This window comes from Triticum aestivum, chromosome 5D, assembly GCF_018294505.1.
Source record: "Triticum aestivum cultivar Chinese Spring chromosome 5D, IWGSC CS RefSeq v2.1, whole genome shotgun sequence".
Classification (NCBI taxonomy): domain Eukaryota; kingdom Viridiplantae; phylum Streptophyta; class Magnoliopsida; order Poales; family Poaceae; genus Triticum; species Triticum aestivum.
In genome coordinates this window covers 439,383,207-439,398,316 of record NC_057808.1, presented here as the reverse complement: position 1 = coordinate 439,398,316, position 15,110 = coordinate 439,383,207, and the positions used below count along the sequence as shown (strand labels likewise).

Genomic DNA, 15,110 nt, shown 5'->3' with positions numbered 1-15,110 from the left:
CTCGTTGGATAAGGCCAGCACAGCTAAGGCACGCTGTGACCCGGTGTAGAGCTGTTCCACTAGGGTGTACACGGCCTTTAACTTGGTGACCACGCTCTGGTTGAGGTTGGCACTCCTGGGACCTGTTTAACAGAATCAGATAAGCCGGTGACAAGGATGAATCATGACATATACAAACTTGATGAAAGCCAGTGAGGCGACTTACCAAAGATAGCGGCCACCATTTGGGAAACCTGGCGCTTTAGGCCGGAGAGCTCGGCGGTCTTCTCAGCGAGGGCCTTCTCCGCCTGTTCCGCCCGGGTCACCAGTGCGGCCTTCTCTTCGACCCAGGCTTTTTTCTCAGCATCAAACTCGGTCTTCAATTTTTCTTGAGCGGCGATGCTGGATACAAACTTGGCGTTTGCCTTCCGGGTCTCCATCTCCTGCATCTTCAGCCGGCTCTTGAGATCCGCAAGGTCCGCCTCTAATTTCTTGCCAACAGCCTGCATATATTTCCGGGTTAATTAACAGTCATTATATAAGTCCCAAGCGTTTTCCAAGCAAAGACACTTGACACTTGGGGGCTAATGTATATTGAACGTATCTATCTATATACTGCCGGCTCAGTTGAGTAAACCGGAACCTAAGTCTACAACATATTCAAGCATAAGTCGTCGACTTGGGAGCTAGCATGGCAAAGGTAGCTATGCAGTAAGTAAGAAGACAGCAGAAGGATACCTCAAATTTTTGTTGGATCTGGTTGACCATGGCGACCTCGGCGTCCCGGCTTTTGTGTACTTGGCTGATGTAGCCAGAGACGAGCTCTCCAATGCTCAAGTCGGTGTAGCCGGAGAGGTCCAGGTTCACCCGGTGGGGCTGCAGCAGCTCCCCCTTCGCGGAGCATTTGGCCAACACGGTCGGTCTCCCCGGCTCAACGAACTCCGTCCGGGTGATTACCACGTCCGGGTCGTCTGCTGGTGGAGCTGAGCCGGAGGCCTCCGGATTAACCGAAGCTTCGGTCGTTGCCTTGGTAATCGGGGCAGAGGCCTCAGGTGCCGTGTCCATTGAAGTGGTGGCTTCGGGGGCGGAGGCAGCCGGCGGCTCTTCAGCCGTCACCTCCGGGTCAGGTAAGTCCGGCACTCCGGCTGACCTGGTCTTCTTCGCTCTTTTTGTGAGCTTTGCCTGGGCACTGAAAAGACAGAAGTGTTAGGCACACAAAAAGTAAGTACAGACAAAGATAATGTAAGAAGATTGTTGTTACCCGGGCGCAGTCTTGAAGGCCGGCAGATTTGACTGCATGGAGTCACCCGAAGAGGGGAGGTCTCCTGATAATTGGAGTCAGAAGAGTTGAGTGGCTGACGGATAACACCCGCCAATGGATGAAAAGGGTACAAGTGAGAAAAAACCTCAATGCGACGCTTCCTTGTTGCGTCGGGTAACCCGGCGGAGAGATTGGAGTCCTTATTGGTCCGGGTATGACGCCGGTTTTCGTGAACCTGTCGCTTCAAAAGAAATTGAGGGTCTTGATGACCTAAAGGATGTGAAAAGCTTACTTTCCGGGTTACCCTTTGGACTTTCAGCTGTGGTAAGGGCTCCGAGTCGGAGGAAAGTGACGTTACCTCTTCAACCACCGGGTTACTGGCGCCGGTGTCATCCTGTCAATGAGCAAGTGTTGATAAGGCGGACAGCAACAAATAACAAGTACAGAAAGAATTTAAAGGCTTAGGGGTTACCTCTGACTCGGAGCTGTCGCTTAGTTGCATCAGCTCCGAAGCAGTAGGTCTGCTTCCTTTTTTACGAGGGGCGGCTTTCTTCGCCTTCCTGACCTTCTTGGCCGCCTCATGGTCATATTTGACCCGCCAGAACTTATCATCAGCCTGAGAAATACAGTAATGACTTCTTAAAACGGTTCAGATCAAGGTTATATGCAGAAGAAGTTGAAAGGTTAAAGTCGGCGGCTTACCGCTGGGGCTAGGTTGGTCTTGCAGAAGGGGGCTAACCCGGTCCTTTCACAGTCTGCCAGACTCTCGTTTAACAGAGCCTTCGGTCTCTTCCTCAGCAACGTCTTCTGGTACTCGTGCTTGGCCTTGGCGGCTTGGAGGTGGAGGAGCGGCGAGGGTCGCAGAGGCGCGGCGAGTGGCGGTCGATGGCCCGGCCGCTGCTGCTGCCGACGCCGTTGCTGGTTGTGGTTGAGGCGATGATGGAGCAGACCGGCGGCAGCACGTAGTGGATAGGGCGTCGGTGTTGGGAGGGTCTGATTGCTTTTGTGTTTTAGATCTAGGGGTGTATGTGTTATTTTTTTGCTAAATCAATTCCTTACAATCTGGCCCCACTTGTAAGAAAGTGATTAAACATGCCAAATCTTCCGATCAGTGCTTTTTTCAACGACTTAACAAATTTTCCGGTGTTTTTGCAACGGATTAACGAGTTGGTGGTTTCTTGCAAACCTAGCCGCAAATGTGGTGGTTTTTTGCAATTGACTGCATACATACAGATACAGGAGATACAGCCCTGGCTGCAGCGTACAGGACGTACGTACGTGATACGTTTACCGCCTTGTGATTGGCTCTTGCGATTTTCGTATTTGTATCCGAGGAAGCAACGGATCATCGTCGAATCGTAGCGCCCACGGACGGGACCGTATGTATGAATCAGGCTGTACGTGGATGTGGGCGGAGCCCACAAAAATCGTGATCGTGGGCACCCACGCGGGATTAGCTCAAACTTACGTGGGACCATGCGACCTCCCGCTCTGCCGCGACCGAGCAGACGCTGACTCCCTGAGATTCATGCCCCCGCGCCGATGGAGAAGAGATTCGCCGGCGCCGCAGCCTCCCTTAACATCCCTAGCCGCCGCGCTGACCGAGGGTTGCTTCGTCGGCGCAACCGGAACCAGCGGTCGGGGGTGACCGGGTGAGGACATGACATCTGCAAAGAACCTCAAGATCCATGAGAACAAGGTGAAAATAATAATTTTCTTGCACTAGCAGTAAAAACATTGTAGTTAAGAGCTGACAAAGTGACAATAGTTGACAGTGAGAAAACAGGTCTGCATCAACACTTGAACAGATTGGTGCGTCGGCAACAGCTGATTTCCAGACATACGTCACTGACTTTGTGATCCTGTGCACTGGGAGATTCAGCGGCGTCCCCAACATTCCCACATTCCCGCCGAACAAAGGGCTGGAGAACTTTGACGGCACGGTGATCCACTCCGACATGGGCGCTGCAAAGTCCACCGAGCTTATCAGGGGCGAAAGCCTTTTTCGGTACTGTTGTCGGTTACCAGAAGTCCGCTGTTGACATTGCTGCAGAGTGCGCAAACACAAACGGTGAGATCTCTAGCTTTCCTGTAACTCTCCACTGCAGGGTGATCAAAAGAAAAAAGAGTTCAGAGAAAATGTCCTAATTTAATTGTTCACTGTTGTTGCACTCAGGAGCCAAGTACGCATGCACAATAATCTGTCGGACGAAGAGATGGATCATACCTGACTACTACGCCTGGGGCATTCCCATTGCATTCTTCTACCTCAACCACTTCTCGGAGCTCCTAGTTCACAAGCCAGGAGAGGGGCTGATCCTTAGCATTCTTGCTACCTTCTTATCACCCTTGGTAATGGCCACCAGCCAGAGTTTCTACTTATACCACACCACTCTTTTAAGTAACTACAGATCATCTATTTGTGCTCATGCATTTATTCAACCTGAATATATACACTGATCAGAGATGGCTCCTTTCGAAGTTTGTCGAGAGCTACTACAGATGGGCGGTGCCTATGGATAGGCACGGCATGGTGCCAGACCACAGTTTCCTCCAGGCCATCAGCTCATGCTTGGTTGCCATATTGCTAGACAAATTCTATGACATGGTTGATCAAGGAAGCATTGTTCTCAAGAAAGCAAAGAGCTTCAGTTTCTGCAAACAAGGTGTGATTGTCGAAGGAGAATCCACGCCGATATATAAAGAGCGATGTGGTCATATTCGTCACCGGATACAAAGCAGACCAAAAGCTCAAGGGGATGTTCACATCATCCTTGCTCAGAGACACTGTGACTGGCCCGCCATCCAGTAGTATTCCTCTCTACAGGTTTAATCTGTCTTTCTCTTAAACATGTTTGTTTGTCTGTCTGTACATATGCAGAAGCTCACAGTGAATTTTGTGAACTGGGCAGGCAATGCGTGCATCCTAGGACCACGCAATTGGCGATCATCGGCTACTCTGAGAGCATAGCAACATGCACTCCAAATGGTTGACACATTTCCATGATGGAGCATTTCAGTTGCCTAGCATAAAATCTATGGAGATGGATATAAAGGAATGGGATGAATACATGAAGAGGTACTCTCGTGAATACTTCCATGGATCTTGCGCTGGAGCTCTCCACATCTGGTACAATGACCAGTTGTGCCAGGACATGGGGTGTGAACCCGGGAGGAAGAAAGGGTTCTTGCAGATTGGCTGATCACTATTCTACAAACTGAAATGTTGTAGAATAAGCTCTTCAGTTGACTACATTTGTTGCCCTGTTCCTAAATATAGGTGCATAAAGTCAGCAGTGAACTTGAACTACTACCGCTCTTCGAGGAACCATTCTCCCTATCAGTTTCAGGAGCATGACAATATGATTTGTGTTAATTTTCTCATGAGCAATGAGCATATCAGCCAGACTTGTCAATTAATTTCCAAGACTATTCAAAATAAAAACTAAAAGAACATGCATCCCCAGTATGAACCCAGATCTTTAGCTATTCTAACTGCGACCAAAAAATTGTCCCTTTGGGCCAATGGGTGACCACCAGTCCACCACCACCTCATATGATAATCATATATAGAAAATAGTAATAGGTCCAAAGCAAAACTACAAATATTAGCGGTCCAGCTAGATGATGCCCATTTCTAAAATAGATAGAACTCACTTGTCATAGGAGTGCTATCAAAATGCCTTGTTTTGCAATGGATACATATTGAACCATTTCAAGTGGACAACAAAGGTAATTTTGGCAACTAACTAGCTTCTTTACTCAATATATTTTTGCAATGGATACATATTGAACCATTTCAAGTGGACAACAAAAGTAATTTTGGCAACTAACTAGCTTCTTTACTCAATATATTTTTGCAAAGGATACATATTTGAAAGTAATTTTGTTATGTGGCAGCATGCCATTGCGTCCAAATATTAGATGCTCGTGCTTATGCCTGTAAGTGACTTGCTTTAGGTTCACAGGCACAATCCTGATGCCACCTATTTGATAGGCTGTAAGGTATGCATCATCACCTCAACGTGCAACACGGTATGGTTTTCCAAAGCTAACTCTGCATGGCACGTTGGTGTCGATTTAAATTTGAAATAGACCTATAGCTTAGCAAGCATTTTACAACTCATCCCAGTGGGTCACTGAAGACAAGAATAATAATTGGCAGAAAACAAAACAGGACATGTGGTCAGATGGTGACAGGAATAAACCAAGAAAACAACGAAAGATACCCAGAAGAAAGAAAGAGTTCTTTGCAGTGGCTAATGCCATATCTTCCATCAGATTACAACGATATCAATCTGAAGAAGTGGCCTCAGCAAAAAGGCGATGTGGGTGTTGTAATCTCAGACACAGAAGATTGTGTAATATCAGAAATTCAATCAGTTCATGACATCTGAGGTCTGTCATGCCGATTGTTGCTCTTGAATGGAAGAGGAAAATACCATTCAAGAAATGTACAACTTCCAAGAGTAATAGGCTCTTCAACTGAAACTAGATCTGGTGCTCTGTTCCTAAATATAAGTGCTACAGATAGCTGTGAACTCATACTTGTTACCATCCTCTGAGGACTCCTTCCAACGGGTAAACCATTATCAGCACCAGTTTCAGAAGATGACAATATGCTTCATGTTAATTTCCTCACGAACTCCCCATATGCTTCAAAATAATAATTGAGCAGACTTATTAACTGATTCCCAAGAGGCCAACACTAAACAGAATCAACAATTGGGAAACAACAACAGTTTGCACTATGAACCTAGATCTCTAAGTACTCTACTATGACATATAAATTGTCTCTTTCAAGGGATTCCTTCGAATACCACCGGATATGATAATCATATATAAAAAATGGGTCCAAATGATTACTAAGAATATTAGCTGTCCAGCTAGATGATGCTCGCCTCTGAAACCAAACCCACCTGCCATGGAAGTGTCATCAAAATCACAAACAATACGTCTTGAACCATCAAAAATGGGTGTGTTGGCAGTTTTATGTGGCAGCATGCCATTGAGTCAATAAATCAGGTGCTCATACTTATGGCTGTAACCTGTAAGTGACTCTTCAGGCTTACTGGAGCAATCCTGATGCCACCTGACTATAAGGTATGAAATATCATCTCAACGTGCAACATGAGGTTGTTTTCCAAAGTTAACTCTACATGCCAGTTGATGTCGATTCAAATTTGGAAGGGGTCTATAAATTAGCAAACATCTGAAAACTCATACATCAGCTACTTGCACACGTATCCCATACTCCCAGCGTGTCGCTGAAGACAAAAAGGATAACTGAAGAAAATAAAACAGGACATGTGGTCAGAGGGTGACAGGAATAAACCAAGAAGACAACGAAAGATACCAAGCAAGTGGTGGTTCGTTCGGCCTCATCCAGCCACCCAAAAGATCCTGAGATTTTAAAAAGATCTAACCCATCCAGAGAATCAAACCCAAGATTTATATAATAGACACCCTTTCATCTCCATCCTCAACTCCTTCCTAGCCAGAACTCTGAAGAAAAGCAGTAAAAATGGACAGGAAGAGGGTGGGCATTGTTGGTGCTGGTGTGAGCGGCCTAGCAGCCTGCAAGCACGCACTCGACAAGGGGTTCAGCCCGGTGGTATTCGAGGCCGATGACACCATCGGTGGAGTGTGGGCGCATACCTTGCAGTCAACAAGGCTTCAGGCGCCGACGACATCGTTCCGGTTCTCGGACTTGGCATGGCCGGCCAGCGTGACGGCGACGTACCCAGGCCACCATGAAGTCATGGAATACCTCAGGTCGTACGCATGCGAGTTTGACCTCCTCAAGTGTATCAAGTTCAGTAGCCAGGTGCTTGGAGTTGAATACTTTGGTGCAACCGAGGAAGAGATCATGGCGTGGGAGCATTGGTCTGGCAATGGGACAGCATTCGGAGCTGGGAAGGATGGAAGGTGGAGCATCACAGTGAAGAGCCTGAAAATTGGTAATGTTGAGGTACGTGCAATCCCTTGGGACCCTCATATACCTGTCTTGCTCTGCCTCTGAGTTCAGATATCTACATGCTTGCTAATGCCCACATAGAGCTCAGATTGCAGGTTGCGTCTAAATGGGGTATTCTGATTCTATTTTGATTTCAATATGATGTATAGAAATATAGAATGGCAGTAGATAGCTAGGCAGTTGGCACAGATGAGTCCTATGCATCGACTTTATGTAAGTGCATAATAAGAGAGAAGAATCACACAACCGAACGAGAAATACTCTCTTCAGAGTGGTATAAAAATATTGTTCATTCATAAAGTCCATAAATACATCTCCTGGCCAGAAAAATCTCAAATAAGATAAATCTGCTTGAATAATGTAATGCATTTTTACCTTATATACACAGAATCACTCTGTAGGCTATAGCACAACTATGTGTAAGCAATCTCCTGTCACAGGTTTTTCAAGTGGATTTTCTCATACTGTGCATCGGAAGGCATAGTGGGACGCCAAATATCCCGGAATTTCCAGCTAATAAAGGGCCCGAGTTGTTCAAGGGGAAAATATTGCACTCTATAGACTACTCTTATATGGATAATGTGGCTGAATTTGTTAAAGGGAAGAGTGTGACAATAATTGGGTCCGGAAAATCAGCATTCGACATCGCTGCGGAGGTTGCTAAGGTGAATGGTGAGTCCCAAGAGAACTAAGACCTCACTAACTAGCAATAATTGTTCAAAGGAATATGTGCCTGACACAACTATTCCAATGCAGGTGCTGATCAGCCATGCACCATGATATATAGAACGAGGCACTGGCTGGTTGATAAATCCAGCATATGGGGAATTAACCTTAGTTACTTCTATCTTAACCGCATTTCGCAACTACTTGTTCATAAACCTGGTGAAGGATTTCTGCACTATTTATTGGCTAGCGCACTCTCTCCCTTGGTAAATAATTACTTCCAACTTAAATAGAGTTTTGAAAGCAGTCAATGCTCAATTTATTTCATATAAGCAATTCGTGCATAGAAAGCTCATGAATCCACAAAACTCCTGTTATTTCAGAGATGGGCAATTACAAAAGTAATTGAAACCTACTTCAAGCAAAGGATTCCTCTAGAAAAGCATGGGATGGTACCTGACTACAGCTACTCCTTCGCCATGTCTTCTTGCTTGATTGCATTGCTGCCAGAAGGGTTTTATGACAGGGTTGATGAGGGCAGCATTATTCTTAAGAAATCCAAGAAGTTCAGCTTCTGCGGTAATGGGATTATCATGGAGGATGGAAATGAATGCATAAAGAGTGATATTGTAATTCTAGCAACAGGATTCAGAGGAGACCAGAAGCTTAGGGACATCTTCACGGCAAACTGGTGTAGAAATATAGTGGTTGGATCATCAGATACATCAGTTCCTTTATATAGGTACAGGTTGGACAACTTTTTTTTGGTTGGCATATTTGGAGGACAATATATACTGTGCTACAGAATACATTTTTTTTCCTTCGGAACTGCACCACCACTTAACAAAAATAAGGGAAAGTGAACTAATAGTGCAGTGAGGACATAAGAAATCGCACACAGAGTTCCCCAAATGGAACCTACGCTAGTGGAAATTATATTCAATACAAGAATATATACATTCTGCAGTGTTGCAATATCTTAGCAAACTAATACTCCCTCCGTCCCAAAATAAGTGTCTTTGATTTAGGACGGAGGGAGTATATAACAACAGCATGCACTCACTTTAGAAGCTGTTAAGTACTTCTCTATCAATTGTGTAACACCATTATCAGCATAGTAGGCATCATATGTTTTGGTTTGAAAAGAATGGTAAGCTTGATAAAATCCAAAATGTTAAGGTAGGTCGAAGTAAATTTAAAATGTTTACTTATGTTGAGTATAGTGACCTCATTTATTAAAATGTTTGAAATTAACAGAGAATGCATCCATCCTCGGATTCCTCAGTTGGCAATAGTCGGATACTCCGAGAGCCTTACAAACATATATGCCTCGGAGAGGATGGCCAATTGGGTAATCCATTTCCTAGCTGGCGGCTTCCAGTTGCCAAGTGTAAGATGCATGGAAGAGAATGTAGCAGAGTGGGCAAAGTACAAGGATCTTTACAATGGAAAGTATTTCCGCAGATCTTGCATAAGCACCGTGAATATTTGGTTTAATGATTTGTTGTGCCAAGACATCGGATGCAACCCTAGAAGGAAGAAAGGATTCCTGGCTGAATGGTTCCAGCCATATGGACCTGCTGATTATGCAGGTATTTGCTGAAGGTAATAGCACCTTACTTTCAGCTATATGGACCTGCTGATTATGCAAGTATTTGCTGAAGACAATAGCACCTTTCTCACTAGTGTATTCAAGAGGAAAAGAAGATGAGACAAGAGTGCTACCTTCAGGGCTCTGTAGATGATTTTAGGAAGTGTTTGTCTTGGAAATTTTAGTTTTACCATAACTACAGAAAATTACTTCTACAATTTTCTGGATGCATTATTGCTCTTAAAATAGTTCGCTTGTTTTGGATTTTGAATCCTTTGGACTTTTGTGAAGTGTAATTTTGTTCCTATTACTGTATAATATGTACATTCACTAGTAGGATTCTTTTTCATACTGTCCCCATAAAAAAACTAATAAACCCGTGCAAAAAGCAAAGTATGAGAAGTCCGAGACACCGAAACAGAGTCCGAAGCAAGGGCATTGATTGGCTGGCTGGCACTGTCAAACTTCAAGAACACATAAACAGGTAAAGATATTACTGTTGACCATGCTATAACAAATATAACAGAAGATGTCCTAAAGCTACAAGAACAAATACACATGTCTTGGAAACAAAGTTCATGCGAAGTTGGCTTCAAACGTGCATATATTACTTTCTACCTATGTAGAGTAGCCTCAAGATAATTGGTAAAATTTACTACCTTTAGTACATGTGTGCGTCGTAGTCAGGTTTAGCATCGGAAACTTGCAATCAGCGCTCTGAATCAAGTAAGTCCATACAATAAATTGAATGGACTAGCATGACTTAAGTCTTACATTGATTGGTTCAAAACTACAAACAGCACAAGATCATGTTATAGTTCTCATCCAGAAAGATAAAACATAGTGAAGTCCGAAGCAACCATGCTTGTTTTGCATTTGACAGTGTTCACGAATTATATTTGAAAAACGTAACTGAATAAGTTGCAGCACCTGGGCACTTGGGGCAGAAACTGCCAATGCATCCGGAAGTAACAATGCAACCACCAGCAATACTTGCAGGCAGATTTCATGAACAGCCATAGCCAGTGACCTAGTGTGTCGTTCCGTGCGACCATTTCAGCTGCAAGGGTCATTGTTATCAGATGACTGTTCTACAAACTGAATTTCATAGAATGAACTCTTGAATTGAAACTTTGCTGCCATGTTCCTGAATATAGGTGCAGCAAGTCAGCATTGAACTCGAATTACTACCATTCTTCCAGGAATCTTTTCAATCGGTAAACCATTCTCCTGTATCAGTTTCAGGAAGATGACAATATGCTTTATGTTTAATTTCCTCATGAAAAATGAGCGCATCAACTAGACATGCTGTCAAATTAAAAACTGAAGGGGCTTGTCAATTGATTTTCAACACTATTCAGAATTAATGACTGAAAAACAATAAGTGTGCGCACTATGAACCCAGAAACCCAGAACTTCAGCTACTCTACTGTGACATATATGTCTCTTTCAAGGGATTCCCTCCTTCAACCAAGTGTAACCACCACCACCGAATATAATGATCTTCTTTTTTGTCAGGAATATAATAATCGTCTATAAAAAATGGCAATGGGTCCAAATGACTACCCAGAAAATATTAGCTGCCCAGCTAGATGATGCTCACCTCTGAAACCAAACCCGCATGTCACAGAAGTGTTGTCAAAGTGCATATTGAACCATCACAGCTGGGCAACTAAAAGCTTCCACCCTGGGTGAGCAGTTTTTTTGTGACTCATACTTACGGCTGTAAGTGACGTCCTTTAGGTTTATTACTGAGGTCATCCTGATGCCACCTGGCCATAAGGTAAGCAGCATCACCTCAACATGCAACACGAGATAGTTTGTCGATATAAATTAGCAATCATTTTAAAACTCACCCATCAGCTAGCCATCTGTACACGTATAGCTGAAAACAAAAAACAAAAAATAGCTTACAGAAGATAAAATAGCACATGGGGACAGAGGATGACAGAAGTAGACGAAGAAAACAATGGAAGATATCAGGCAAGTAGTGGTTCAGCAGTTTGGCCTCATCCAACACCCCTGGTTTACATAATAGACACCCTCTCACCTTCATCCTCAGGTTCTCCTTCCTTCCAAGAACTCTGAATAAGAGCAGCATAAATGGACAGGAAGAGGGTGGGCATTGTTGGTGCTGGTGTGAGCGGCCTAGCAGCCTGCAAGCACGCACTCGACAAGGGGTTCAGCCCGGTGGTATTCGAGGCCGATGACACCATCGGTGGAGTGTGGGCGCATACCTTGCAGTCAACAAGGCTTCAGGCGCCGACGACATCGTTCCGGTTCTCGGACTTGGCATGGCCGGCCAGCGTGACGGCGACGTACCCAGGCCACCATGAAGTCATGGAATACCTCAGGTCGTACGCGTGCGAGTTTGACCTCCTCAAGTGTATCAAGTTCAGTAGCCAGGTGCTTGGAGTTGAATACTTTGGTGCAACCGAGGAAGAGATTATGGAGTGGAAGCATTGGTCTGGTGACGACGGGAAGGCGTTCAGAGCTGGGAAAGATGGAGGGTGGAGCCTTAAAGTGAAGGACCTGAAAATTGGTGCAGTTGAGGTATTTGCAATCCCTTGGGATATCTATCTTGGTTCGAGTTTCGGAATACATGTTTGTACATGCACAAGCATAGAGCCCAGGTGCAGGTTGCATCTAAATGGGGTATTATGATTCAATTTTGTTTTCACTATGGTGTGCAGTGGTAGTAAATAACTATTTGGTATAGATGAGTCCTATTAATTGACTCCACACATGTGCATAGTAACTGCTAAGGAAGGACAATCACAGAACCATATGACAATTAAAATGCTTTTTGTCGAATGGTACAGATATTTTTCATTCATTGGAAATAAAGGAACAACATCCTGAGCTAGGAAAATCTGAACTAGGACAGTCTGCTTGAACAATATGATGCATTCGCACATGCCTGGAATCACTCTGTAGGCCATGCAGACTGTAACTATGTATAAGTAATATCATGTTGCAGGTTTTTCAGGTGGATTTTCTCATACTGTGCATCGGAAGGCATAGTGGAACCCCAAATATCCCAGAATTTCCAGTGAACAAAGGGCCTGAGTTCTTCAAGGGCAAAATATTGCACTCTATGGACTACTCTTACATGGATAATGCGGCTGAATTTGTTAAAGGGAAGAGTGTGACAATAATTGGGTCCGGAAAATCAGCATTTGACATTGCTGCAGAGGTTGCCAAAGTGAATGGTGAGTCCAAGAGAACTAAGACCGCACTAACTAGCAATAATCATTCAGAATATGTGTCTGACACTTCTGCCCCAATGCAGGTGCAGCTCAGCCGTGCACCATGATATATAGAACAAAACACTGGCGGGTTGACAAATTTAGTATGTGGGGAGTTAACCTTAACTACTTCTATCTTAACCGCATCTCACAACTATTCGTTCATAAACCCGGTGAAGGATTTCTCCACTATATGTTGGCTAGTGCACTCTCTCCCTTGGTAAACAGTTATTTTCTTCTTGACTAGAGTTTTGAAAGCAGTCAACGGTCAATTTATTTTCATATGTGTGCATAGAAAGCTCATGAATCCACAATACTCCTGTTGTTTTCAGAGATGGGCAATTACAAAAGTAATTGAAACCTACCTCAAGCAAAGGATTCCTTTACAAAAACATGGGATGGTACCTGACTACAGCTTCTCCTTTGCTATGTCTTCTTGCTTGATTGCAATGCTGCCAAAAGGGTTTTATGACAGGGTTGATGATGGCAGCATTATTCTTAAGAACTCAAAGAGGTTCAGCTTCTGCAGTGATGGGATCAACCTGGAGGATGGAGAAGAAAGCATAAAGAGTGATATTATAATTCTAGCAACAGGATTCAGAGGAGACCAGAAGCTTAGGGACATCTTCACAGCAAACTGGTGCAGAAATATAGTGGCAGGATCATCAGATACATCAGTTCCACTATACAGGTACAGGTTGGGCAATTTTTTGGGTTGGCATATTTGGGGACAATAAACAATACGCTAGGGAGAACATTTTTTTCCTAAAGAACTGCACTGCGCTAAACAATTGTAACACGGAAAGGTAAGGGAAAAGGTAAGCTGATAATGAGGTTAGGAAGTAAGATATCACATTGCGAGTTCCCAAAATGGAGTCTACAGTCAAAGCAAAAATCATTCAGTACAAAATTATATACATTATGCACAGTGCACTATTGCAAGATCTTAGCAAAGTAATATATATCAAAGGATGCGCCCACTTTTCAAGTTGTTATCTGCTTTTCTATCTCTTGCTTTGGCTCAATAAAAATAACAAGCTTAATAAAATCAAACTATTAATTTAGGTGGAAGTAACATTTGCATGTTTACTTTGTGTTATGCATACTAATCTCATTTATTAAATGGATTGAATTAATTAACAGAGAATGCATCCATCCTCGAATCCCTCAGTTGGCAATAGTCGGATATTCTGAGAGCCTTACCGACATATATGTCTCAGAGAGGGTGGCTAATTGGGTAATCCATTTCCTGGCTGGTGGCTTCCAAATGCCAAGTGTAAGACGCATGGAAGAGAGTGTAGCAGAGTGGACAAAGTACAAGAATCTTTACAATGGAAAGTATTTTCGACGATCTTGCATAAGCACAGTGAATATTTGGTTTAATGATTTGTTGTGCCAAGACATCGGATGCAACCCTAGAAGAAAGAAAGGATTCCTTGCTGAATGGTTCCAGCCATATGGACCTGCTGATTATGCAGGCCTTTGCTGAAGACAATAGCATATCTGTCACTAGTGTACTCATAGCAAAAGAATAAGAGACAAGAGCTGCTGCCTTAAGGGTTCTATAGATTATTTCAGCAAGTCTTTGTTTAGCAAGATTGTTGTTCGCTTTACTACAGGAAATAACTCTACAGTTTTCTGCAGTACATTTTAATTAGAGCATCTCCTAAGATGCTTTACGCTTCATTTTTTTCGAGAAAATGCAAAGGACCTTTGCGTTTCGTTCCATTATGAGCCAAAGATTACACAATTTACTTAGATAAGAAATACTCCCTCCGTTCCAAAATAAGTGTCGTGGTTTTAGTTCAAATATGGGAGTAACAGTTTTCAACCATGAGTGGAGTAACTGCTTAGTTTATCACACAGAAGGAAGAACACACAAATGTAGACTAGGAGCACCAAGAGATTTTCAAGGTAAACAACTGAGATTTACTCCAGTGAACAAATGTACACAGATGTAGACTAGGAGCTACCAATCGGTTCCAGCGAACAAGCAGTAGCCAATTCCTCATACACCTAATATGAAGCACAGACCAGAGCAAACAGCAGCAAGAGACTGCCTGCCTGCCGAACCATGAATCCTAGCTACTAATCTGAACTGTCGGTGGGGGCGCGCTGGGGCCTGGCATTTGGCCAGCCACTGTTTATTCCATTCAAGAAGTTGGATCAGGTAAGTCAAAGTCTAATTTCAGCCAAATGAATCAGCTGTCTCCCATGAGTCCCATCACAAATTCACAATTCAAATGTTCAGGGTCAGCTACTCTGGCCGCAGGAGTCCTAACTGCAATGGATTCCACAAAGCTGTTATCAACCCCCAGGAGGCACAGCCTCAAATGGGCAGCACATATCTGAGTTGAAACTTGATTTTATTGGAAGAGCACATCCTAG

At 43.8% G+C, this 15,110-nt stretch overlaps 2 protein-coding genes and 2 long non-coding RNA genes across 5 annotated transcripts; 2 read left to right on the top strand and 2 right to left on the bottom strand.

Moving 5' to 3' along the window:
* Window positions 1–863: 863 nt before the first annotated feature.
* Window positions 864–1,691, bottom strand: LOC123125356 (uncharacterized). Its single transcript, XR_006461386.1, has 3 exons — window positions 1,386–1,691; window positions 1,241–1,304; window positions 864–1,168 (listed from the first exon to the last, which is right to left on the bottom strand). It is a non-coding gene; the product is annotated as an uncharacterized lncRNA (long non-coding RNA).
* A 256-nt stretch (window positions 1,692–1,947) lies between these two features.
* LOC123122509 (uncharacterized) lies at window positions 1,948–13,244 on the bottom strand. The gene is made up of 6 exons (XR_006460242.1): window positions 13,128–13,244; window positions 11,331–11,359; window positions 11,078–11,246; window positions 10,134–10,534; window positions 3,468–5,896; window positions 1,948–3,287 (listed from the first exon to the last, which is right to left on the bottom strand). It is a non-coding gene; the product is annotated as an uncharacterized lncRNA (long non-coding RNA).
* Window positions 6,689–9,810, top strand: LOC123122508 (probable flavin-containing monooxygenase 1). The gene is made up of 5 exons (XM_044542708.1): window positions 6,689–7,211; window positions 7,658–7,889; window positions 7,974–8,149; window positions 8,267–8,625; window positions 9,141–9,810. Exons 1-5 carry the CDS (start codon window positions 6,765–6,767, stop codon window positions 9,484–9,486), a joined length of 1,560 nt encoding a protein of 519 aa, XP_044398643.1. The 5' UTR covers window positions 6,689–6,764; the 3' UTR covers window positions 9,487–9,810.
* On the top strand, window positions 11,401–14,368 carry LOC123122507 (probable flavin-containing monooxygenase 1). 2 transcript variants are annotated; one of them, XM_044542707.1, is made up of 5 exons: window positions 11,401–12,027; window positions 12,464–12,686; window positions 12,767–12,942; window positions 13,055–13,413; window positions 13,866–14,368. In XM_044542707.1, exons 1-5 carry the CDS (start codon window positions 11,578–11,580, stop codon window positions 14,209–14,211), a joined length of 1,554 nt encoding a protein of 517 aa, XP_044398642.1. In that variant the 5' UTR covers window positions 11,401–11,577; the 3' UTR covers window positions 14,212–14,368. The 2 variants fall into 2 exon arrangements, with proteins under 2 accessions (XP_044398642.1, XP_044398641.1); XM_044542706.1 differs by having other exon boundaries at window positions 11,404–12,027; window positions 12,455–12,686.
* The last annotated feature ends 742 nt before the right edge of the window (window positions 14,369–15,110 follow it).